The 26,612-nt window shown below is 39.8% G+C and overlaps 1 protein-coding gene across 1 annotated transcript; it reads right to left on the bottom strand.

The window, feature by feature from the left end:
- On the bottom strand, positions 1-26,612 carry LOC128704880 (uncharacterized). Its single transcript, XM_070104297.1, has 6 exons — positions 26,384-26,612; positions 14,305-14,444; positions 6,592-6,702; positions 4,654-4,811; positions 1,465-1,677; positions 1-814 (listed from the first exon to the last, which is right to left on the bottom strand). The coding sequence occupies exons 1-6, from the start codon at positions 26,542-26,544 to the stop codon at positions 335-337; spliced, it is 1,263 nt and encodes a 420-aa protein (XP_069960398.1). The 5' UTR covers positions 26,545-26,612; the 3' UTR covers positions 1-334.

Raw genomic sequence — 26,612 nt, 5'->3', positions numbered from 1 at the left:
AATTTAAAAAATACAATATTTAAATCTCAGTTCTTTTTCAATAATTTTTTGTAACAAAAATTCACACATTTTAAGAAACAATTTTTTTATAAATATAAAAATATATATTTTGTATCCCTCATTATTATTATACTTTCATGGGCAAGAACTAAACGCATAGGGGTTTAGCTCTTCCCTAGCACCAGAGAAATGGGAAGGAATAATGTGGAAGCCAAGAGAGGGAAGTCTGCTCCAGTTCCTTAGATCGTTAGCCCTTCATTGTAGCTTGTTGAAATAAAAATTTATCATTATTATTATTATTCATGAGCAAGAAGACATCTTGAAGGTTGAAGATTCAGAGAAAGATACTGTCATCTGGTTCATCAGAGGATTCATTTGATGACTGCTCATCAGGTGATCTATTGGTTTTCTCTCCCAGCAAAGACAACTGCTCTATGTTTGGCACTTCTGGATCAAACACTTCCACACTTGAATCACAAGCAACTTCACTTGCAGTGTAAGAGTTTTGTCTCTCACTGCACTTATCATGTACAGTTGAAGCAGTCTGTGAGGCATACAACTTTTCAACTAAGTCATTAGTTGCATTTTTTTCATTTAGGTTCCTCTTCATTTTATAAATACAATAAAGCTTTTCTATCACAACATTATTAACAGTCTTGGTAATGTCTGACAATGTGTAAGTGACCTCCTTCTGGCATGGTGACTTGATCTGTGGCTCCCACAGGAACTTACAATCCAGCCAGGTTCCACGATGTATCCAAGTTACCAGTAAATCCATATCTTTCACCAGCTTGAAGCGCTGCACATTAGCAATCTGAAAATATTAGGCTGTGTATAATGTCAAAATATATAGAGTGCACAAAGAGCTACTAACCCATTCTCCTGTATAAATTACTACATGCAAAAAGAAAAACATTAATTTTTCTTGTTAGATCACCCTGCCATGGTGGAAGACAGCCGGCGAGTAAAAAAAAAAAAATTTATTGTAGACAAGAGTTCCTGGGAATTTTCAGCTAATTTACTGAACAGTAGTCTGACAAACAATAATTAATTCAAAATTGTTATTGGCAGTCTGTTTGAATGTGTATCTCATCTGTCTCCCTAACTCATTTTCTAATATAATTTCCCATGACAGAAAACTGAGTCACATCAAAGTTAAAAAATTACAAAATGTTTCTCAATGTCAGTTGCAAAATGTTTCTCAGTATCAGAAATACAAAATTCTGCATTACTGTGTATGTAATACAGTGGACCGCCGCTTTACGATCACCTCCCAATGCGACCAATTATTTAAGTGTATTTATGTAAGTGCGTATGTATGTGTATGTTTGGGGGTCTGAAATGGACTAATCTAATTCACAATATTCTTTATGGGAACAAGTTCGTTCAATACTGGCATCTGAACATACTTCTGGAAAGAAATAATATCGTAAACCGGGGGTCCACTGTATAGCCTTCACTAACCTGACTAGGCACATCTGCACTGAAGGGAAAGATGACAGTGGCAACCTTGTCTGTGACTTGGTGTGTAGCAAAGTAATGTCCAGTGAAGTACTTAAGAGCATATGTCCAGTGGTCCCTGATGGGAGTGACACTCTCACTGTCTGGGTCACCCGGCACAAGAAACACCAAGCGATCAACTTGGTTCATGCGTTCGCTTGTCCAGAAGTTGGGATCCTGTTAACAAGACTGTCATTACTCAAGTGTATTAATAATAAAATAGTTTTTAATGCTAACAATGTGTGGTGTGAATATTATGCAGAAAATCTGGAGTATGGAAATTAGGAGAAGGTGTGGAGTTAATAAAAGTATTAGTCAGAGGGCTGAAGAGGGGTTGTTGAAGTGGTTTGGTCATTTAGAGAGAATGGATCAAAGTAAAATGACTTGGAGAGCGTACAAATCTGTAGAGGAAGGAAGTCAAGGTAGGGGTCGTCCTCGAAAAGGTTGGAGGGAGGGGGTAAAGGAGGTTTTGTGGGAGAGGGGCTTGGACTTCCAGCAAGCGTGCATGAGTGTGTTAGATAGGAGTGAATGGATACGAATGGTATTTGGGAATGAGCAGGGTAATATTTAGTGAAGGGATTCAGGGAAACTGGTTATTTTTATATAGCCAGACTTGAGTCCTGGAAATGGGAAGTACAATGCCTGCACTTTAAAGGTGGGGTTTGGGATATTGGCAGTTTGGAGGGATATGTTGTGTATCTTTATACGTATATGCTTCTAAACTGTTGTATTCTGAGCACCTCTGCAAAAACAGTGATTATGTGTGAGTGAGGTGAAAGTGTTGAATGATGATGAAAGCATTTTCTTTTGGGGATTTTCTTTCTTTTTTTGGTCACTCTGCCTCGGTGGGAGACGGCCAACTTGTTGAAAAAAAAAAAGAATTAATATGATGAAGTGTTGGAGTGTAAGCAAGGTAACATTTTGTGAAGGTATTTAGGGTAAACTGGTTAGCTGGACTTGAGCCCTGGAGCTGGGAAGCACAGTGTCTACACTCTGAAGGAGGGGTGGGGATATCCGCAGTTTGCAGGGGCGTCCAAACTGTGGTATTGGTGCATCTCTGGCAAGACAGTGATAGAGTAAATGATGGTGAAAGTGTTTCTTCTTTTGAGTCACCCTACCTCAGTGGGAGATGACTGATGTGTTAAAAAAATTTTTACACAGATCTTTGGCTGTGTGGGAACTGGGATTGATATAAGAACATAAGAACATAAGAACGAAGGAACACTGCAGAAGGCCTACTGGCCCATGCGAGGCAGGTCCAAGTCTCCTACCGGCTTAAGCCAATGCACCCAACCTAGTCAGGTCAGGTCACATTGACTTAAGGGAGGAACACGGCAACCGACCTGGTAGCACAAGCTATCAGGTCTAACTCACACCCACCCACATCCACTCATGTATTTATCCAACCTATTTTTAAAGCTACACAACGTTCTGGCCTCTATAACGGTACTTGGGAGTTTGTTCCACTCATCCACAACTCTATTACCAAACCAGTACTTCCCTATATCCTTCCTGAATCTGAATTTTTCCAACTTAAAACCATTGCTGCGAGTCCTGTCTAGGCTAGATATTTTCAGCACACTATTTACATCCCCTTTATTTATTCCTGTCTTCCATTTATACACCTCAATCATATCCCCCCTAATTCTACGTCTTTCTAGAGAGTGCAGATTCAGGGCCCTTAGTCTATCCTCATAGGGAAGGTTTCTGATACATGGGATCAACTTTGTCATCCTCCTTTGTACATTTTCCAGAGAATTTATATCCATTCTGTAATAAGGTGACCAAAACTGTGCAGCATAATCTAAATGAGGCCTAACCAAGGATGTATAGAGTTGAAGAACAACCTGAGGACTCCTATTATTTATGCTTCTTGATATGAAGCCAAGGATTCTATTAGCTTTATTGCGAACACTTATGCACTGTTGTCTTGGTTTCAGATTACACGTATATCAACCAATTAAATCTGTAATCTTTAAATAAGAAGTCATATCAGTTATATCAGAGAAAATCTTTGATTTTTATACAAGAAATTTATATCATTACAGTACTAATAATATACTAGTACATATTTTAAATTTCAACTGAAAACACCATTAATATTCTTACCCTTCCTCCTCTCCCTCATTTCCAAATGAACTATAAAATATTTTATTATTTTATTAACACACTGGCTGTTTCCCACCAAGGTAGGGTGGTCCAAAAAAGAAAAACTATCATCATTCATTCCATCACTGTCTTGCCAGAGGTGCACTTACACTAGTTATAAAACTGCAACACTAACACCCCTCCTTCAGAGTGCCGGCACTGTACTTCCCATCTCCAGGAATCAAGTCCGGCCTGAACTATAAATCTACCATATTAATGTCAAGGTATTGTATACATATTTTATTCATAAAATTCAATAATGTAATAACACTTTTATTATTAAACCCAAACCAAATTTCATCAAATTATTTAATCATTACAGTAATATTGGCATCTTTGTTACTGGCACAGTTTAAGCTTCATTATTAGATTTAATACATGTAATTAGCATTATAAGGGGCTAGTAACCTGTTCTCCTGTATAAATTACTAAATGTAAAAAGAGTTTTTTTTCTTCTTTTTCGGGTCACCCTGCCACAGTCGGAGACAGCCAGTGTGAAAAAATTACCATTATGTCCTTATGTATAACATTAATGTTTACTAGCTATAGTTCTGTGCAGTGTTATATACTATTATTTTATGCATAATCCAAACATTATATGTTTTCAATGCACCAGCTGTCTCCCACCAAGGCAGGGTGACCTAAAGAGGAAAAACGAAAGTGTTTTTTTATTAACACATTTCCCACCAAAGCAGGGTGGCCTGAAAAAGAAAAAATTTCATCATCATTTACTGCAACACTGTTTTGCAACAGGCGAGCTTACACTACCGTTATAAAACTGTAACATTAACACCCCTTCCTCCTTTGAACATGTAGTAATTCCAAACATTTTATAAGCCTAAAATCTAAAGTCTTTGCTTTAGCATTAATTCTGGACAAAACAGACTCTGGCTTAGTACTGTGCTCCCAGTAAATTATAATTCCTTTAATAAAAAAAATCAACTTGACCTCAATTATTGCAGAAAATTTTTTATGCGCATTGTTACACAAAAAGGAATTTCTCACCTGACTGCCCACATCATTGTCTATGACATATGGGTAAACATAACAAACTTCGTTCAGGAAAACTGCTAGCATATTGACTAAATCCCAGCAGCGTTGATTTTCAGCCAGATATATTAACAGTACTGTGGGCTGCTTCTCCTTCAAGCCAAGCAACAGATCTGTTGAAAATATTTATCCTACATTATTTCTTATACTGAAATATTTAATACATGACAAAGAAAACCACTATTTAAGAAAAGACTTGCACATTAGTTAATAGGGTTATCAAAGCTTATTCCTTAGGTAGCACTGAAAATGGGTTGGGCGAATGTTTTTGTTAGTGGGTTTAGATTTGAGAACTTGCCTAGTATGGGCCAGTAGGCCTGCTGTAGTTTCCGACTTTATGCCATCATGTAAGGAACTGGAATCATTATGCTATGTCACATAGCCACTTTATTGCAGCTGAAGCAGCCATGACATATGGCACAACTATAAAATTGCCGAGATGAGAATATACATTCTAGAGTCACGTCTGGTTTTACTTTCCTGATGTTTACCAGCTGAAATGTTTTGCAGATTTGTGGACTTTTCCGTACACATACTAAATAAACTAATATAACATCTTGGAAAGTGAAATTAACTTTTATTACTCTTTTTGTAATTTGTTCATTGAGTAAAGCTTTTGTGGTGTTGGTGGCAGTGGAGGTTAATCTTGGTTCATGCTAGATAATATTTATTAGCGGAAAATTGGATAATTTGGCAGAGATTTTCATTGTTCATTGATCTAGTACATACGTTTAACCCTTAAACGGTCCAAACAGATCGACGTTCAAATTCGTAGTGCTCCAAAAGTAGATTTACTTTTCTTTTACATTATTTTTTATTATTATCACACCGGCCGATTCCCACCAAGGCAGGGTGGCCCGAAAAAGAAAAACTTTCACCATCATTCACTCCATCACTGTCTTGCCAGAAGGGTGCTTTACACTACAGTTTTTAAACTGCAACATTAACACCCCTCCTTCAGAGTGCAGGCACTGTACTTCCCATCTCCAGGACTCAAGTCCGGCCTGCCGGTTTCCCTGAATCCCTTCATAAATGTTACTTTGCTCACACTCCAACAGCACGTCAAGTATTAAAAACCATTTGTCTCCATTCACTCCTATCAAACACGCTCACGCATGCCTGCTGAAAGTCCAAGCCCCTCGCACACAAAACCTCCTTTACCCCCTCCCTCCAACAAAAAAAAAGTAGATAAAAGTTTTTTTACATGTATTTAAACGTAAGGGAGCAAGGGGCTAGTAACCTCTTCTCCTGTATATATTACTAAATGTAAAAGGAGAAACTTTCGTTTTTCCTTTTGGGCAACCCCGCCTCGGTGGGATACGGCCGGTGTGTTGAAAGAAGAAAGAAGAATTTAAACGTAAAACAAAAAAGAAGATCTACATTTTTTTACATATTTTCAGATGTTGAAAAAACGTATATATACGTTTGGACCGTTTAAGGGTTAAATACTCCTTCTCTTTACTGGTCAATGCAACACTTAGTCCTGTTACTACTACAATACACATAAATATGCAAAACAACCACTGTGAAAAAATAGTGAAATTCCAAGTGCTTTCATGATTTTTCACATTATCAATGAGCTGTAAAAATAAGAGAACAGCAAAAGGCTTACAAGGCTGAGATATCACCTCACGATCACATCCAACATTATATCCATCCCATTATGATGCAGATGAGATGTCAAGGACATGTCATAGCTGAAATTCTTCTCAAATTTAATTAATTATAAATTAATCTAATTTATATAACTATGGTATTACACTTATAGTGCCAGAACAAAGGTTAAGTTGTTAAGAAGAAGCTGGATGGATTCTTACAAGTGCCAGATACACTAACTGTTCCTCATAGTCCAGGTACTGGACTATGACGAACAGATTTATGTGGCGTACTTACTTTTATTCTGCCTAATGCGACGGTGAAGTGTGAGAGCGAAGGTAAGTACAAAAATCAGACCAAAAGCAAATGCAACAGTTATCCAGATTCCCACTTGGCTCGGCTCTACACCTGCAACAATACAACGTTATTAGTTTTTCAGCTACTTGAAGAGCAAATTTAGTTCTGACTTGCTCCTGTCTACTATTTTTCTCTGTTATTCCTGTGTAATGTATATATGTAGGTGTCAAGACAATCCTAGGTAGTAGGTTGGTAGACAGCAGCCGCCAAGGGAGGTACTACAGTCCTGCCAAGTGAGTGTAAAACGAAAGCCTGTAATTGTTTTACATGGTGGTAGGATTGCTGGTGTCTTTTATCTGTCTCATAAACATGCAAGATTTCAAGTACATCTTGCTACTTCTACTTACACTTAGGTCACACTACACATACAAGTTTTTTTTTTCTTTTTTTTTTTAACAAGTCGGCTGTCTCCCACCGAGGCAGGGTGACCCAAAAAGAAAGAAAATCCCCAAAAAGAAAATACTTTCATCATCATTCAACTCTTTCACCTCACTCACACATAATCACTGTTTTTGCAGAGGTGCTCAGAACACAACAGCTTAGAAGCATATACATATAAAGATACACAACATATCCCTCCAAACTGTCAATATCCCGAACCCCACCTTTAGAGTGCAGGCATTGTACTTCCCATTTCCAGGACTCAAGTCTGGCTATATGAAAATAACCGGTTTCCCTGAATCCCTTCACTAAATATTACCCTGCTCACACTCCAACAGATCGTCAGGTCCCAAATACCATTCGTCTCCATTTACTCCTATCTAACACGTTCACGCACGCCTGCTGGAAGTCCAAGCCCCTCGCCCACAAAACCTCCCTTACCCCTTCCTTCCAACCTTTTCGAGGACGACCCCTACCCCGCCTTCCTATCCCTAGATTTAAATGCTCTCCATGTCATTCTACTTTGATCCATTCTCTCTAAATGACCAAACCACCTCAACAACCCCTCTTCAGCCCTCTGACTAATACTTTTATTAACTCCACACCTTCTCCTAATTTCCACACTCTGAATTTTCTGCATAATATTTACACCACACATTGCACTTAGACAGGACATCTCCACTGCCTCCTCGCTGCTGCATTCACAACCCAAGCTTCACACCCATATAAGAGTGTTGGTACTACTATACTTTCATACATTCCCTTCTTTGCCTCCATAGATAATGTTTTTTGTCTCCACATATACCTCAACGCACCACTCACCTTTTTTCCCTTATCAATTCTATGATTAACCTCATCCTTCATAAATCCATCCGCCGACACGTTAACTCCCAAGTACAGTGGACCCCCGGGTTACGATATTATTTCATTCCAGAAGTATGTTCAGGTGCCAGTACTGAACGAATCTGTTCCCATAAGGAATATTGTGAATTAGATTAGTCCATTTCAGACCCCCAAACATACACGTACAAATGCACCTACATAAATATACTTACATAATTGGTAGCATTGGGAGGTGATCGTAAACCGGGGGTCCACTGTATCTGAAAACATTCACTTCTTCCATACTCCTCCTCCCCAATTTGATATCCAATTTTTCTTCATCTAAATCATTTGATACCCTCATCACCTTACTCTTTTCTATGTTCACTTTCAACTTTCTACCTTTACACACATTCTCAAACTCATCCACTAACCTTTACAATTTTTCTTTAGAATCTCCCATAAGCACAGTATCATCAGCAAAAAGCAACTGTGTCACTTCCCATTTTGTATTTGATTCCCCATAATTTAATCCCACCCCTCTCCCGAACACCCTAGCATTTACTTCTTTTACAACCCCATCTATAAATATATTAATCAACCATGGTGACATTACACATCCCTGTCTAAGACCTACTTTTACTGGGAAGTACTCTCCCTCTCTTCTACACACCCTAACCTGAGCCTCACTATCCTCATAAATGCTCTTTACAGCATTTAGTAACTTACCACCTATTCCATATACTTGCAACATCTGCCACATTGCTCCCCTATATTTTTTTTTATTATTATTATCATACCGGCCGATTCCCACCAAGGCAGGGTGGCCCGAAAAAGAAAAACTTTCACCATCATTCACTCCATCACTGTCTTGCCAGAAGGGTGCTTTACACTACAGTTTTTAAACTGCAACATTAACACCCCTCCTTCAGAGTGCAGGCACTGTACTTCCCATCTCCAGGACTCAAGTCCGGCCTGCCGGTTTCCCTGAATCCCTTCATAAATGTTACTTTGCTCACACTCCAACAGCACGTCAAGTATTAAAAACCATTTGTCTCCATTCACTCCTATCAAACACGCTCACGCATGCCTGCTGGAAGTCCAAGCCCCTCGCACACAAAACCTCCTTTACCCCCTCCCTCCAACCCTTCCTAGGCCGACCCCTACCCCGCCTTCCTTCCACTACAGACTGATACACTCTTGAAGTCATTCTGTTTCGCTCCATTCTCTCTACATGTCCGAACCACCTCAACAACCCTTCCTCAGCCCTCTGGACAACAGTTTTGGTAATCCCGCACCTCCTCCTAACTTCCAAACTACGAATTCTCTGCATTATATTCACACCACACATTGCCCTCAGACATGACATCTCCACTGCCTCCAGCCTTCTCCTCGCTGCAACATTCATCACCCACGCTTCACACCCATATAAGAGCGTTGGTAAAACTATACTCTCATACATTCCCCTCTTTGCCTCCAAGGACAAAGTTCTTTGTCTCCACAGACTCCTAAGTGCACCACTCACTCTTTTTCCCTCATCAATTCTATGATTCACCTCATCTTTCATAGACCCATCCGCTGACACGTCCACTCCCAAATATCTGAATACGTTCACCTCCTCCATACTCTCTCCCTCCAATCTGATATTCAATCTTTCATCACCTAATCTTTTTGTTATCCTCATAACCTTACTCTTTCCTGTATTCACCTTTAATTTTCTTCTTTTGCACACCCTACCAAATTCATCCACCAATCTCTGCAACTTCTCTTCAGAATCTCCCAAGAGCACAGTGTCATCGGCAAAGAGCAGCTGTGACAACTCCCACTTTGTGTGTGATTCTTTATCTTTTAACTCCACGCCTCTTGCCAAGACCCTCGCATTTACTTCTCTTACAACCCCATCTATAAATATATTAAACAACCACGGTGACATCACACATCCTTGTCTAAGGCCTACTTTTACTGGGAAAAAATTTCCCTCTTTCCTACATACTCTAACTTGAGCCTCACTATCCTCGTAAAAACTCTTCACTGCTTTCAGTAACCTACCTCCTACACCATACACTTGCAACATCTGCCACATTGCCCCCCTATCCACCCTGTCATACGCCTTTTCCAAATCCATAAATGCCACAAAGACCTCTTTAGCCTTATCTAAATACTGTTCACTTATATGTTTCACTGTAAACACCTGGTCCACACACCCCCTACCTTTCCTAAAGCCTCCTTGTTCATCTGCTATCCTATTCTCCGTCTTACTCTTAATTCTTTCAATTATAACTCTACCATACACTTTACCAGGTACACTCAACAGACTTATCCCCCTATAATTTTTGCACTCTCTTTTATCCCCTTTGCCTTTATACAAAGGAACTATGCATGCTCTCTGCCAATCCCTAGGTACCTTACCCTCTTCCATACATTTATTAAATAATTGCACCAACCACTCCAAAACTATATCCCCACCTGCTTTTAACATTTCTACCTTTATCCCATCAATCCCGGCTGCCTTACCCCCTTTCATTTTACCTACTGCCTCACGAACTTCCCCCACACTCACAACTGGCTCTTCCTCACTCCTACAAGATGTTATTCCTCCTTGCCCTATACACGAAATCACAGCTTCCCTATCTTCATCAACATTTAACAATTCCTCAAAATATTCCTTCCATCTTCCCAATACCTCTACCTCTCCATTTAATAACTCTCCTCTCCTATTTTTAACTGACAAATCCATTTGTTCTCTAGGCTTTCTTAACTTGTTAATCTCACTCCAAAACTTTTTCTTATTTTCAACAAAATTTGTTGATAACATCTCACCCACTCTCTCATTTGCTCTCTTTTTACATTGCTTCACCACTCTCTTAACTTCTCTCTTTTTCTCCATATACTCTTCCCTCCTTGCATCACTTCTACTTTGTAAAAACTTCTCATATGCTAACTTTTTCTCCCTTACTACTCTCTTTACATCATCATTCCACCAATCGCTCCTCTTCCCTCCTGCACCCACTTTCCTGTAACCACAAACTTCTGCTGAACACTCTAACACTACATTTTTAAACCTACCCCATACCTCTTCGACCCCATTGCCTATGCTCTCATTAGCCCATCTATCCTCCAATAGCTGTTTATATCTTACCCTAACTGCCTCCTCTTTTAGTTTATAAACCTTCACCTCTCTCTTCCCTGATGCTTCTATTCTCCTTGTATCCCATCTACCTTTTACTCTCAGTGTAGCTACAACTAGAAAGTGATCTGATATATCTGTGGCCCCTCTATAAACATGTACATCCTGAAGTCTACTCAACAGTCTTTTATCTACCAATACATAATCCAACAAACTACTGTCATTTCGCCCTACATCATATCGTGTATACTTATTTATCCTCTTTTTCTTAAAATATGTATTACCTATAACTAAACCCCTTTCTATACAAAGTTCAATCAAAGGGCTCCCATTATCATTTACACCTGGCACCCCAAACTTACCTACCACACCCTCTCTAAAAGTTTCTCCTACTTTAGCATTCAAGTCCCCTACCACAATTACTCTCTCACTTGGTTCAAAGGCTCCTATACATTCACTTAACATCTCCCAAAATCTCTCTCTCTCCTCTGCATTCCTCTCTTCTCCAGGTGCATACACGCTTATTATGACCCACTTCTCGCATCCAACCTTTACTTTAATCCACATAATTCTTGAATTTACACATTCATATTCTCTTTTCTCCTTCCATAACTGATCATTTAACATTACTGCTACCCCTTCCTTTGCTCTAACTCTCTCAGATACTCCAGATTTAATCCCATTTATTTCCCCCCACTGAAACTCTCCTACCCCCTTCAGCTTTGTTTCGCTTAGGGCCAGGACATCCAACTTCTTTTCATTCATAACATCAGCAATCATCTGTTTCTTGTCATCCGCACTACATCCACGCACATTTAAGCAACCCAGTTTTATAAAGTTTTTCTTCTTCTCTTTTTTAGTAATTGTATACAGGAGAAGGGGTTACTAGCCCATTGCTCCCGGCATTTTAGTCGCCTCATACGACACGCATGGCTTACGGAGGAAAGATTCTTTTCCACTTCCCCATGGACAATAGAAGAAATAAAAAAGAACAAGAGCTATTTAGAAAAAGGAGAAAAACCTAGATGTATGTATATATATATATGCATGTGCGTGTCTGTGAAGTGTGACCAAAGTGTAAGTAGGAGTAGCAAGATATCCCTGTTATCTTAGCGTGTTTATGAGACAGAAAAAGAAACCAGCAATCCTACCATCATGCAAAACAGTTACAGGTTTTTGTTTCACAGTCATCTGGCAGGACGGTAGTACTTCCCTGGGTGGTTGCTGTCTACCAACCTACTACCTATACTACCTACTACCTATATGCCTTTTCTAAATCCATAAATGCAATGAAAACTTCCCTACCTCTATCTAAATACTGTTCACATACATGCTTCAATGTAAACACTTGATCTACACATCCCCTACCCACTCTAAAACTTCCTTGCTCATCCGCAATCCTACATTCTGTCTTACCTCTAATTCTTTCAATTATAACCCTACTGTACACTTTTCCTGGTATACTCAGTAAATTTATTCCTCTATAATATTTACAATCTCTTTTGTCCCCCTTCCTTTTATATAAAGGGACTATACATGCTCTCTGCCAATCTCTAGGTACCTTCCTCTCTTTCATACATTTATTAAACAAAAATACCAACCACTCCAACACACTATCCTCCCCTGCTTTTAACATTTCTGTCATGATCCTGTCAGTTCCAGCTGCTTTACCCCCTTTCATTCTATGTAATGCCTCACGCACCTCCCTCACACTCACATCCTGTTCTTCTTCACTCCTAAAAGATGGTACACCTCCCTGTCCTGGGCATGAAATTACCGCCTCCCTTTCTTCGTCGACATTTAAAAGTTCCTCAAATATTCTCACCATCTACCCAAAACCTCCATCTTCCCATCTACTAACTCCCCTACTCTGTTTTTAACTGACAAATCCATTTGTTCGCTAGGCTTTCTTAACTTGTTTAACTCACTCCAAAATTTTTTCTTATTTTCATTAAAATTTCTTGACAGTGCCTCTCCCACTCTATTATCTGCTCTCCTTTTGCAATCTCTCACCACTCTCTTCACCTTTCTTTTACTCTCCAGATACTCTACTCTTCTTATAACACTTCTGCTTTGTAAAAACCTCTCATAAGCTAACTTTTTCTCTTTTATCACAACCTTTACTTCATCATTCCACCAATCACTCCTCTTTCCTCCTGCCCCCACCCTCCTATAACCACAAACTTCTGCCCCACATTCTAATACTGCATTTTTAAAACTATTCCAACATTCTTCAACCCCCCACTGCTCATACTTGCACCAGCCCACCTTTCTGCCAATAGTTGCTTATATCTCACCCAAACTTCCTCCTCCCTTAGTTTATACACTCTCACCTCCCTCTTACTTATTGTTGCCATTTTCCTCTTTTCCCATCTACCTCTTACTCTAACTGTAGCTACAACTAAATAATGATCCGATATGTCAGTTGCCCCTCTATAAACGTGTACATCCTGGAGCCTACCCATCAACCTTTTATCCACCAATACATAATCTAACAAACTACTTTCATTACGTGCTATATCATACCTTGTATATTTATTTATCCTCTTCTTCATAAAATATGTATTACTTATTACTAAACCTCTTTCTACACATAGCTCAATTAAATGCTCCCCATTTTCATTTCCCCCTTGCACCCCAAATTTACCTACTACCCTCCACAACATATATATACATACATACATATACATATATACATATATATATACATATATACAAGCATATATATACACACCCCTCTGGGTTTTCTTCTATTTTCTTTCAAGTTCTTGTTCTTGTTTATTTCCTCTTACCTCCATGGGGAAGTGGAACAGAATTCTTCCTCCGTAAGCCATGCATGTTGTAAGAGGCGACTAAAATGCCGGGAGCAAGGGGCTAGTAACCCCTTCTCCTGTATATATTACTAAATGTAAAAGGAGAAACTTTTGTTTTTCCTTTTGGGCAACCCTGCCTCAGTGGGATATGGCCGGTGTGTTGAAAGAAGAAAGAAGTCAAGACATTGTCAATGTACACTTATTGTGTGAAAAAATATGTTACTACAATGTAGCAAACAAAGTGGTTATAATTGTTACTACAGAGTTTCAGAGATAATACAAAAATAACTGGAACAACACACAAATAACCCGCATATAGGAGAGCGAAGCTAATGATGACAGTTCAGTCCAACTTGGACCATTTACAAAGTTCAAGTCAGACAGAAATGCTATCGCAAGCTTCTCTCTCCTATGTGCGGGTTATTTGTGTGTTGTTCCAGTTATGGTATTGTGCTTTTTTGTTATTCAGAAATAAATACAAGATTCCAACAAAACCAATCATAAACTTACTGAAAGTTGGAGAAATAGATGTGAAGCAGCCATTGTTAGGACATTCTTGTGAGACAATTTGTGCAGTAACAGCATATCTACCAGGGTTGGCCCATAACAGTAAATATACTATACACTGATCACCTTCACAATCTGCTGACCTATAATATCAAGACAAACAGTAATGTTAAACACCAAAATAGTTTAAACAACTAATATAGAAAGAATAAAAATTCATCAATTAGGAGGAGGTGTGGAGTTACTAAAAGTATCAGTCAGAGGGCTGAAGAGGGGTTGTTGAGGTGGTCTGGTAATTTAGAGAGAATGGGTCAAGTAGAATGACTTGGAAGGAAGGCGGGGTAGGGGTCATCCTCGAAAAGGTTGGAGGGAGGGGGTAAAGGAGGTTGTGTGGGCGAGGGGCTTGGACTTCCAGCAAGCATGTGTGAGTGTGTTAGACAGGCGTGAATGGAGACGAATGGTTTATGGGACCTGACGAGCTGTTGGAGTGTGAGCAGGGTAATATTTTGTGAAGGGATTCAGGGGAAACCTGTTATTTTTATACAACTGGACTTTGAGTACTGGAAATGGGAAGTACAATGCCTGCACTTTAAAGGAGGGGTTTGGGATATTGGCAGTTTGGAGGGATATGTTATGTTATATATTTATAGATGGGGTTGTAAGAGAAGTAAATGCGAGGGTCTTGGCAAGAGGCGTGGAGTTAAAAGATAAAGAATCACACACAAAGTGGGAGTTGTCACAGCTGCTCTTTGCTGATGACACTGTGCTCTTGGGAGATTCTGAAGAGAAGTTGCAGAGATTGGTGGATGAATTTGGTAGGGTGTGCAAAAGAAGGAAATTAAAGGTGAATACAGGAAAGAGTAAGGTTATGAGGATAACAAAAAGATTAGGTGATGAAAGATTGAATATCAGATTGGAGGGAGAGAGTATGGAGGAGGTGAACGTATTCAGATATTTGGGAGTGGACGTGTCAGCGGATGGGTCTATGAAAGATGAGGTGAATCATAGAATTGATGAGGGAAAAAGAGTGAGTGGTGCACTTAGGAGTCTGTGGAGACAAAGAACTTTGTCCTTGGAGGCAAAGAGGGGAATGTATGAGAGTATAGTTTTACCAACGCTCTTATATGGGTGTGAAGCGTGGGTGATGAATGTTGCAGCGAGGAGAAGGCTGGAGGCAGTGGAGATGTCATGTCTGAGGGCAATGTGTGGTGTGAATATAATGCAGAGAATTCGTAGTTTGGAAGTTAGGAGGAGGTGCGGGATTACCAAAACTGTTGTCCAGAGGGCGGAGGAAGGGTTGTTGCGGTGGTTCGGACATGTAGAGAGAATGGAGCGAAACAGAATGACTTCCAGAGGGTATCAGTCTGTCGGGGAAGGAAGGCGGGGTAGGGGTCGGCCTAGGAAGGGTTGGAGGGAGGGGGTAAAGGAGGTTTTGTGTGCGAGGGGCTTGGACTTCCAGCAGGCATGCGTGAGCGTGTTTGATAGGAGTGAATGGAGACAAATGGTTTTTAATACTTGACGTGCTGTTGGAGTGTGAGCAAAGTAACATTTATGAAGGGATTCAGGGAAACCGGCAGGCCGGACTTGAGTCCTGGAGATGGGAAGTACAGTGCCTGCACTCTGAAGGAGGGGTGTTAATGTTGCAGTTTAAAAACTGTAGTGTAAAGCACCCTTCTGGCAAGACAGTGATGGAGTGAATGATGGTGAAAGTTTTTCTTTTTCGGGCCACCCTGCCTTGGTGGGAATCGGCCGGTGTGATAATATATATAATATATATATGTATATATATATATGTATATATATATATATGTATATATATATATATATATATATATATATTTAGTATATATCATATATTATATATATATTATATATATATATATAATATATATATATAAATATACATATATATATATATATATATATATATATATATATATATATATATATATATATATATATTTATATATATATATATATATATTTATATTATATATATATTATATATATATATATAATATATATATATATATATATATATATATATATATATATATATATATATATATATATATATATATATATATATATATACAGTGGACCCCCGGTTAACGATTTTAATCCGTGCAAGAGGGCTCATCGTTATGCGAAATAATCGTTATGCGAATGAATTTTCCCCATAAGAAATAATGGAAATAAAATTAATCCGTGAAAGACGCCCAAAAGTATGAAAAAAAATTTTTTTTACCACATGAAATGTTAATTTTAATACACACAAACTGAAAAAGGCATGCACAATTAAATGACACTTACTTTTATTGAAGATCTGGTGATGATTGATGGGATGGGAGGAGGGGAGAGAGTGTGTTAGTGTTTAGAAGGGGAATCCCCTTCCATTAGGACTTGAGGTAGTAAGTCCTTTTCTGGGGTTACTTCCCTTCTTCTTTTAATGCCACTAGGGCCAGCTTCAGAGTCACTGGACTTCTTTCGCACAACATATCTGTCCATAGTGGCCTGTACCTCTCGTTCCTTTATGACTTGCCTAAAGTGTTTCACAACATTGTCAGTGTAATAATCACCAGCACGGCTTGCAATAGCTGTGTGAGGGTGATTTTCATCCATGAAGGTTTGCACTTCAAGCCACTTAGCACAGATTTCCTTTATCTTTGTAGTAGGCAACTTCTTCAATTTCTCTCTCCCCTCCTCTGAACCAGTTTCCTCAGGTCTGGCCTCTTGCTCTTGAAGTTGATCTATCAGCTCATCAGTGGTTAGTTCTTCATTGTCCTCCTCCACCAACTCTTCCACATCCTCCCCACTAACCTCCAACCCCAAGGACTTTCCCAATGCCACAATGGATTCCTCAACTGGCACAGGATTCTCAGGGTTAGCCTCAAACCCTTCAAAATCCCTTTTGTCTACACATTCTGGCCACAGTTTCTTCCAAGCAGAGTTCAAGGTCCTCTTTGTCACTTCCTCCCAAGCCTTACCTATAAGGTTTACACAATTGAGGATATTAAAGTGATCTCTCCAAAACTCTCTTAGAGTCAGTTGAGTTTCTGAGGTCATTACAAAGCACCTTTCAAACAGAGCTTTTGTGTACAGTTTCTTGAAGTTGGAAATAACCTGCTGGTCCATGGGCTGCAGGAGAGGAGTGGTATTAGGAGGCAAAAACTTCACCTTAATGAAGCTCATGTCCCCATAAAGTCGCTCTGCCACGTCTGTAGGATGACCAGGGGCATTGTCTAACACCAGGAGGCACTTAAGTTCTAATTTCTTTTCAGTTAGGTAATTTTTCACATTGGGGGCAAATGCATGGTGTAACCAGTTATAGAAAAATTCCCTAGTGACCCATGCCTTACTGTTTGCCCTCCACAGCACACACAAATTATCCTTGAGGACATTCTTTTGCCTGAATGCTCTGGGAGTTTCAGAGTGATACACTAATAAAGGCTTCACTTTGCAATCACCAGTAGCATTGGCACACATCAACAAAGTAAGCCTGTCTTTCATAGGCTTATGTCCTGGGAGTGCCTTTTCCTCCTGAGTAATGTAGGTCCTGCTTGGCATTTTCTTCCAGAACAGGCCTGTTTCATCACAATTAAACACTTGTTCAGGTTTCAGTCCTTCAGTTTCTATGTACTCCTTGAATTCCTGCACATATTTTTCAGCCGCTTTGTGGTCCGAACTGGCAGCCTCACCATGCCTTATCACACTATGGATGCCACTACGCTTCTTAAATCTCTCAAACCAACCTTTGCTGGCCTTAAATTCACTCACATCATCACTAGTTGCAGGCATTTTTTTAATTAAATCCTCATGCAACTTCCTAGCCTTTTCACATATGATCGCTTGAGAGACGCTATCTCCTGCTATCTGTTTTTCATTTATCCACACCAATAAGAGTCTCTCAACATCTTCCATCACTTGCGATCTTTGTTTCGAAAACACAGTTGAACCTTTGGCAAGAACAGCTTCCTTGATTGTCTTTCTGGTGCCCACAATAGTAGCGATGGTTGATTGGGGTTTCTTGTACAGCTTGACTAGGTCGGCTATACGCACTCCACTTTCATACTTATCAATTATCTCTTTCTTCATCTCTATAGTAATTCTTACCCTTTGAGGTGTAGGGTTGGCACTAGAAGCTTTCTTGGGGCCCATGGTCACTTATTTTCCAGAAACAGCACCGAAAATACTGTAATAATACGAAATATTCCGAGTGTATGCTTGGATGTTACCGCGGAGGCTGGCTGGTAAACAATGGGACGGGGCGGCACATGTGAGGCTGGCTGAGGGCACATAAGAACATAAGAACATAAGAACGAAGGAACACTGCAGAAGGCTTACTGGCCCATGCGAGGCAGGTCCAAGTCTCCTACCGGCTTAAGCCAATGCACCCAACCTAGTCAGGTCAGGTCACATTGACTTAAGGGAGGAACACGGCAACCGACCTGGTAGCACAAGCTATCAGGTCTAACTCACACCCACCCACATCCACTCATGTATTTATCCAACCTATTTTTAAAGCTACACAACGTTCTGGCCTCTATAACGGTACTTGGGAGTTTGTTCCACTCATCCACAACTCTATTACCAAACCAGTACTTTCCTATATCCTTCCTGAATCTGAATTTTTCCAACTTAAAACCATTGCTGCGAGTCCTGTCTAGGCTAGATATTTTCAGCACACTATTTACATCCCCTTTATTTATTCCTGTCTTCCATTTATACACCTCAATCATATCCCCCCTAATTCTACGTCTTTCTAGAGAGTGCAGATTCAGGGCCCTTAGTCTATCCTCATAGGGAAGGTTTCTGATACATGGGATCAACTTTGTCATCCTCCTTTGTACATTTTCCAGAGAATTTATATCCATTCTGTAATAAGGTGACCAAAACTGTGCAGCATAATCTAAATGAGGCCTAACCAAGGATGTATAGAGTTGAAGAACAACCTGAGGACTCCTATTATTTATGCTTCTTGATATGAAGCCAAGGATTCTATTAGCTTTATTGCGAACACTTATGCACTGTTGTCTTGGTTTCAGATTACTGCTAACCAGAACTCCTAAATCTTTTTCGCAATCCGTAATATTAAGATCTACATTATTTAGTTTATATGTGGCATGGTTATTGTCCTGTCCAACATTTAGAACTTTGCATTTGTCTATATTAAACTGCATCTGCCACTTCTCCGACCACTGCATCAGTCTATTCAAATCTTCCTGGAGTGCTCGAATGTCCTCGTCAGAATGAATTCGACGGCCTATTTTGGTGTCATCGGCAAACTTGCCGATGTCGCTCTTTATGCCCTCATCTATGTCGTTTATGTAGATTGTGAACAGCAGGGGGCCCAACACTGACCCCTGTGGAACACCGCTCGTGACACTTCCCCACTCTGATTTCTCCCCATTTATGCAAACTCTCTGCTGCCTATTTGTCAACCATGCCTCTATCCAGGAAAAAATTTCACCTCCTATTCCATGTGCTTTAATTTTCCTCAATAGTCTCTGATGTGGGACCCTGTCAAAAGCCTTACTGAAGTCCATATACACAATATCATATTCATTACCATGATCTACCTCCTCAAATACCTTAGTGAAAAAAGTTAATAAATTCGTAAGGCAGGAACGCCCCTTTGTAAAACCATGCTGAGATTCGTTGATTAATTTATGCTTTTCAAGGTGGCTACGAACTGCCTCGGCAATTATTGATTCCATAAATTTTCCCACTATGGAGGTTAGGCTTATTGGTCTATAGTTCGAAGCTAAGGACCTGTCACCTGTTTTGAAAATAGGTATCACATTTGCCATTTTCCACTTATCTGGCACCATGCCAGTTTGTAGTGATATGTTGAAAAGATTAGCCAAAGGTGTGCTAAGCTCCTCTTTACATTCCTTTAGAACCCTTGCATACAGTTCATCAGGGCCTGGGGATTTGTTAGGTTTTAATTTATCTATTTGCCTAAGGACCATGTCACTTGTGACCCTAATAGTACACAGTTTATTATCGTCCTGTTCTACATAATTTATCATTACTGGAATATCGCTGGTATCCTCCTGTGTAAAAACTGAGAGGAAGTATGTGTTAAAAATTCTACACATTTCCTTATCACTGTCAGTGAGCTGACCCGAGGAACTTTTGAGTGGGCCTATCTTGTCCCTGATCTTACTTCTGTATACCTGAAAGAATCCTTTTGGGTTAGTCTTCGATTCTCTTGCAACTTTAACCTCATAATCTCTTTTTGCTTTTCTAATTCCCTTTTTTATTTCTCTCTTTAACTGAATATATCGATTTCTCAATTGCCCCTCTCCTCTTTTGATTTGCCTATATATGCCTCTCTTTTGACCAATCAGATATTTTAATCTATTGTTCAACCATTTAGGATCATTTTTGTTTGATCTGATTTCCCTATTTGGAACATAATTTGACTGAGCAGCTAGAACTATGCCCTGGAAAGCATCATATCGGCAACCATCACCACCTACCTGACCCTTAGTCAGGTCATTCCAGTTCAGCCCACCTAAGTAATTTTTCAGTCCTATGAAATCAGCCAAGCGAAAGTCAGGGACGGAGACTTGATTGCCATTATTAGGGGAATTCCATGATATATTAAAACTGAGTGATTTGTGATCACTTTCCCCAAGCTCATCATTAACCTCAAGATTATTAATTAGTGTTTCCCTACTGGCAAGAACCAAGTCAAGGAGGTTATTTCCCCTAGTTGGCTCTGTCACAAACTGTTTTAAAAAACAATCCTGGATCGTATCAAGAAAGTCACCTGACTCTAAATTTCCTGTCAAATTGCTCCAGTCAATCTGTCTATAGTTGAAATCTCCCATTAGCACAACATTTTCGTATGTAGATGCCTTACGAATTTCGTCCCATAGAAGTTTACTGCACTCCCTATCAAGATTTGGGGCCCTGTAAATCACACCCAAAATTAGTTTTTCTCGGCCCTCGAGAAGCTGTAACCAAACAGATTCAGTGGCTGACGCTTCTAATTTAATATCTTGTCTAACACAACAATTTAAATTGTCTCTGACATACATCGCTACTCCACCACCTTTCCTGTTGACCCTGTCAGTGTGGAATAATTTATAGCCTTGTATGTGACATTCAGAGGGCATCTCTCTATCTTTCAGATTGAGCCAGGTCTCTGTTATAGCAATAATATCTATGTCTCCTGCACTTGCAATTAATCTTAGCTCATCTATCTTATTTCTTACACTCCTGCTATTAGTATAGTAAACCTTAAGGGAGCTAGTCCCTTGCTGGCCTCTGCTGTCCCCCTTTGTTTGCTGACCTGATCTATTGTCTTTATTTATAACTTCATGCTGAATGCCTTTTATACATTTACTGTTTCCAACCCAAGTGTTGCAACCTGCTTGTTTCCCACACACACCCATACCTCTATCTTCCATCAGTTTAAAATCATAGGCATTTCACCAATGGCCTTCTCAATCGAGTCTGCAAGTGCTACCACCCCAGCCCCAGAGAGATGTACCCCATCCCTTGCATACATATCATGTTTGCCATAAAAGTTGTTCCAGTTGTCAATGAATGGGATTGCAAGTTCCTTGCAGTATCTGTCTAGCCAGCAATTTACACCAATTGCCCTAGACAACCATTCATTTCCTACTCCCCTTCTAGGCAAGATGCTACATATGATTGGGATCCCTCCCTTAGACTTAATGAAATCTATAGCTGACCTGTACTTATCTAGCAGCTCTTCTCTCCTACCCTTCCCAATATCATTTCCACCAGCACTGAGACAGATAATGGGCTTGCTCCCATTACCTGACATGATATTATCCAGCCTGTTGACAATGTCCCCAACACCAGCTCCAGGGAAGCACACTCTATCTCTCATCTTCTTATTCCTATTACAAAAAGCACGGTCAATGTATCTTACCTGAGAGTCACCAACCACAAGAATGCGCTTACCTCCATTAGCAGGGGCAGTAGTACCCTTACCTTCACTGGCCACTGAAGTACATTCATCCTGAAGAACAGAGAAGCGATTTCCTACCTTCAGATCTTCACTCTTAACTTTCCTTACTCTGATGCGCCTTCCATTACTGTGAACTACTCGCCACTTGTAGCAGGTGCTGGGCTGCACCTCACTGCTGGTAGCCATTGCTGCCTCCCCAACTACAGCCTCCTCACAGCGAGAGACAGACTGCACCTCGCTGCTAGAAGCCTCATTCCCCACAACTCCAGCCACCTCACACTCTCTCCCAGACCCATTGAGGTGGACCTTCAGCCTCCTAATCTCCTCCTGGAGAAGCAAGACCTCCTCCTTCAACTCTCCAACCTCATTTTTTAAAACACTGCAGAAGCAAGCCATGCTTTGTAACCGTCCACACTAATCCCCAAGGCAGCTCAGGGTCTGTGACCTCACGTGACGACTGACCACTGAGTACTGACGACTGACCACTGAGTACATTGGACGCGTCTCGGACGAAAATCGGTATGCGGGTTTTTAATCGGTATGCGCGGCAAAAATTTTGCGATAAAAGTAATCGTTATGCGGAAAAATCGCTATGTGATGCCATCGTTATGCGGGGGTCCACTGTATATATATATATATTTATATATATATATTATATATATATAAAGCAGCTGGAACTGATGGGATCATGACAGAAATGTTAAAAGCAGGGGGGGATATTGTGTTGGAGTGGTTGGTACTTTTGTTTAATAAATGTATGAAAGAGGGGAAGGTACCTAGGGATTGGCGGAGAGCATGTATAGTCCCTTTATATAAAGGGAAAGGGGACAAAAGAGACTGTAAAAATTATAGAGGAATAAGCTTACTGAGTATACCAGGAAAAGTGTACGGTAGGGTTATAATTGAAAGAATTAGAGGTAAGACAGAATGTAGGATTGCGGATGAGCAAGGAGGTTTCAGAGTGGGTAGGGGATGTGTAGATCAGGTGTTTACATTGAAGCATATATGTGAACAGTATTTAGATAAAGATAGGGAAGTTTTTATTGCATTTATGGATTTAGAAAAGGCATATGATAGAGTGGATAGAGGAGCAATGTGGCAGATGTTGCAAGTATATGGAATAGGTGGTAAGTTATTAAATGCTGTAAAGAGTTTTTATGAGGATAGTGAGGCTCAGGTTAGGGTGTGTAGAAGAGAGGGAGACTACTTCCCGGTAAAAGTAGGTCTTAGACAGGGATGTGTAATGTCACCATGGTTGTTTAATATATTTATAGATGGGGTTGTAAAGGAAGTAAATGCTAGGGTGTTTGGGAGAGGGGTGGGATTAAATTATGGGGAATCAAATTCAAAATGGGAATTGACACAGTTACTTTTTGCTGATGATACTGTGCTTATGGGAGATTCTAAAGAAAAATTGCAAAGGTTAGTGGATGAGTTTGGGAATGTGTGTAAATGTAGAAAGTTGAAAGTGAACATAGAAAAGAGTAAGGTGATGAGGGTGTCAAATGATTTAGATAAAGAAAAATTGGATATCAAATTGGGGAGGAGGAGTATGGAAGAAGTGAATGTTTTCAGATACTTGGGAGTTGACATGTCGGCGGATGGATTTATGAAGGATGAGGTTAATCATAGAATTGATGAGGGAAAAAAGGTGAGTGGTGCGTTGAGGTATATGTGGAGTCAAAAAACGTTATCTATGGAGGCAAAGAAGGGAATGTATGAAAGTATAGTAGTACCAACACTCTTATATGGGTGTGAAGCTTGGGTGGTAAATGCAGCAGCGAGGAGACGGTTGGAGGCAGTGGAGATGTCCTGTTTAAGGGCAATGTGTGGTGTAAATATTATGCAGAAAATTCGGAGTGTGGAAATTAGGAGAAGGTGTGGAGTTAATAAAAGTATTAGTCAGAGGACAGAAGAGGGGTTGTTGAGGTGGTTTGGTCATTTAGAGAGAATGGATCAAAGTAGAATGACATGGAAAGCATATAAATCTATAGGGGAAGGAAGGCGGGGTAGGGGTCGTCCTCGAAAGGGTTGGAGAGAGGGGGTAAAGGAGGTTTTGTGGGCAAGGGGCTTGGACTTCCAGCAAGCGTGCGTGAGCGTGTTAGATAGGAGTGAATGGATACGAATGGTACTTGGGACCTGACGATCTGTTGGAGTGTGAGCAGGGTAATATTTAGTGAAGGGATTCAGGGAAACCGGTTATTTTCATATAGTCGGACTTGAGTCCTGGAAATGGGAAGTACAATGCCTGCACTTTAAAGGAGGGGTTTGGGATATTGGCAGTTTGGAGGGATATGTTGTGTATCTTTATATGTGTATGCTTCTAGACTGTTGTATTCTGAGCACCTCTGCAAAAACAGTGATAATGTGCGAGTGTGGTGAAAGTGTTGAATGATGATGAAAGTATTTTCTTTTTGGGGATTTTCTTTCTTTTTTTTGGGTCACCCTGCCTCGGTGGGAGACGGCCGACTTGTTGAAAAAAAAAAAAAATCTTTATATATGCTTCTAAACCGTCGTATCTGGGCACCTCTGCAAAGACAGTGATTATGTGTGAGTGAGGTGAAAGTGTTGAATGATGATGAAAGTATTTTCTTTATGGGGATTTTCTTTCTTTTTGGATTACCTGCCTCGGTGGGAGACAGCCGACTTGTTGGGAAAAAAAAAAATTCTTTAATTCTCAGACCACTTATTTTAGCAGTGTGATGCCAACATGAAAAACCCACTCAGCACATTTTTTATTAAATCCTATAGTACAGTGGTACCTCGAGTTAATTTGTTCCAGAAGGCTGTTCGAGTGCCGATACTGACCGAATTTGTTCCCATAAGGAATAATGTAAATTAGATTAGTCTGTTTCAGACCCCCAAAAATACACTTGCAGAAGCACTTACAAAAATACACTTACATAATTGTTCGAGTTGGGAGCTGTTCAAAACTCGAGGTACCACTGTATTCAGTTTATGGTATCATGCACCAAGTCCCAATGATCACCCTGCAATATCCTAAATAATTCTTTCAACCACAAATATGTTAACTATATATTTTAATTTTCATTACTTCTTGTCATAATTCAGCTTTAAAGAAATAGTTGTTTGCTTGTTTGTTCTATTTGTAATGCCTAAATTTGCTGTTTGTATACCTTTAATGTCCTTATATAGCACAGCCTCTCCTCACTATGCAAGGTACGTACTTGTTTACCGATGACCGGACTTATGACGGGCTCTCTGACCAGTTTGCATACCTAAATGATGTATATTAGAGCTGATTTCCTCTATTCCATTTTTTTACAAAATAGAGTACAATGCTGTATAAACATTTAAAAATATATAAGAAATGTTATAAATGGTGCAAAAGTGACATTAAAACAATATCAAAGATGGTTGACACAAACCCACCACCATTGTAGTATGCTCCTCACTTAGCGGTGAATTCATTCAACAATGTGGTCTTAGGAACGGAACTCTATTGTTAAGTGAGGAAAGGCTGTATAAGCATATAATTATTGCCACTGTAATAATAATAATATAATCTTTATTTCTACAAGTTACATGATGCAACTTATACAGATCATAGCTGGTAGCTATGATATACAGTGGACCCCCGGTTAACGATATTTTTTCACTCCATAAGTATGTTCAGGTGCCAGTACTGACCGAATTTATTCCCATAAGGAATATTGTGAAGTAGATTAGTCCATTTCAGACCCCCAAACACACACGTACAAACGCACTTACATAAATACACTAACATAATTGGTCGCATTCGGAGGTAATCGTTATGCGGGGGTCCACTGTACTATATAGAAAGCCCCTGGTTTTATGCAGAGCATTTCAGACAACTTAGGTAAATTTCGTTCCCCAGGATGCCACCCACACCAGCTGACTAACACCCAGGTACCTACTTACTGCTTGGTGAACATGGACAGCAGGTGTCTCAAGGAAACACATCCAATATTTCCACTCGTACCGGGGATTGAACCATGGACCTTAATGTGTGAGCTGAGTGGGCTACCAACTGAGCTACAGCACACCGTTATATGTGTATTAAAAAATATAATACAGATTTTAATACTATGATATTCTCAACACACCAAGCTTCACAAAAAAATAATATCAAGAGAAATGAAACCTTACTTTTGAGGGTCACTAATTAGGATATTAGTAAGTGTAGTTGACTCCAAGCAATGGTGGTCATTATTCACACAATGGACAAGTGAAATATTGTAAGATACATCCTTGAATGGTGCCAACTGCACAGTTACAGGAAGATATTGTGACCTTCCCACATGGTCCATATGAAGAAAGAAGAACACCTTCCAGTCTTGCAGCTTGGTTTCCAAAGGATCTGTAAGACGTAAGTTTA

This window comes from Cherax quadricarinatus, chromosome 91, assembly GCF_038502225.1.
Source record: "Cherax quadricarinatus isolate ZL_2023a chromosome 91, ASM3850222v1, whole genome shotgun sequence".
In the NCBI taxonomy this organism is placed as follows: Eukaryota; Metazoa; Arthropoda; class Malacostraca; order Decapoda; family Parastacidae; genus Cherax; species Cherax quadricarinatus.
The sequence above is the reverse complement of the archived record's forward strand: the minus strand, read 5'-3'. Positions and strand labels throughout refer to the sequence as shown.

Coding starts and splice junctions, on each gene's coding strand:
- LOC128704880 (XM_070104297.1), bottom strand. CDS start 26,544: ATGGACCATGTGGGAAGGTCACAATATCTTCCTGTAACTGTGCAGTTG. Junction 6,703..14,304: donor ATCTATTTCTCCAACTTTCA/GTAAGTTTATGA, acceptor GTATTGTTGCAG/GTGTAGAGCCGAGCCAAGTG. Junction 4,812..6,591: donor TCGCATTAGGCAGAATAAAA/GTAAGTACGCCA, acceptor TATTTTCAACAG/ATCTGTTGCTTGGCTTGAAG.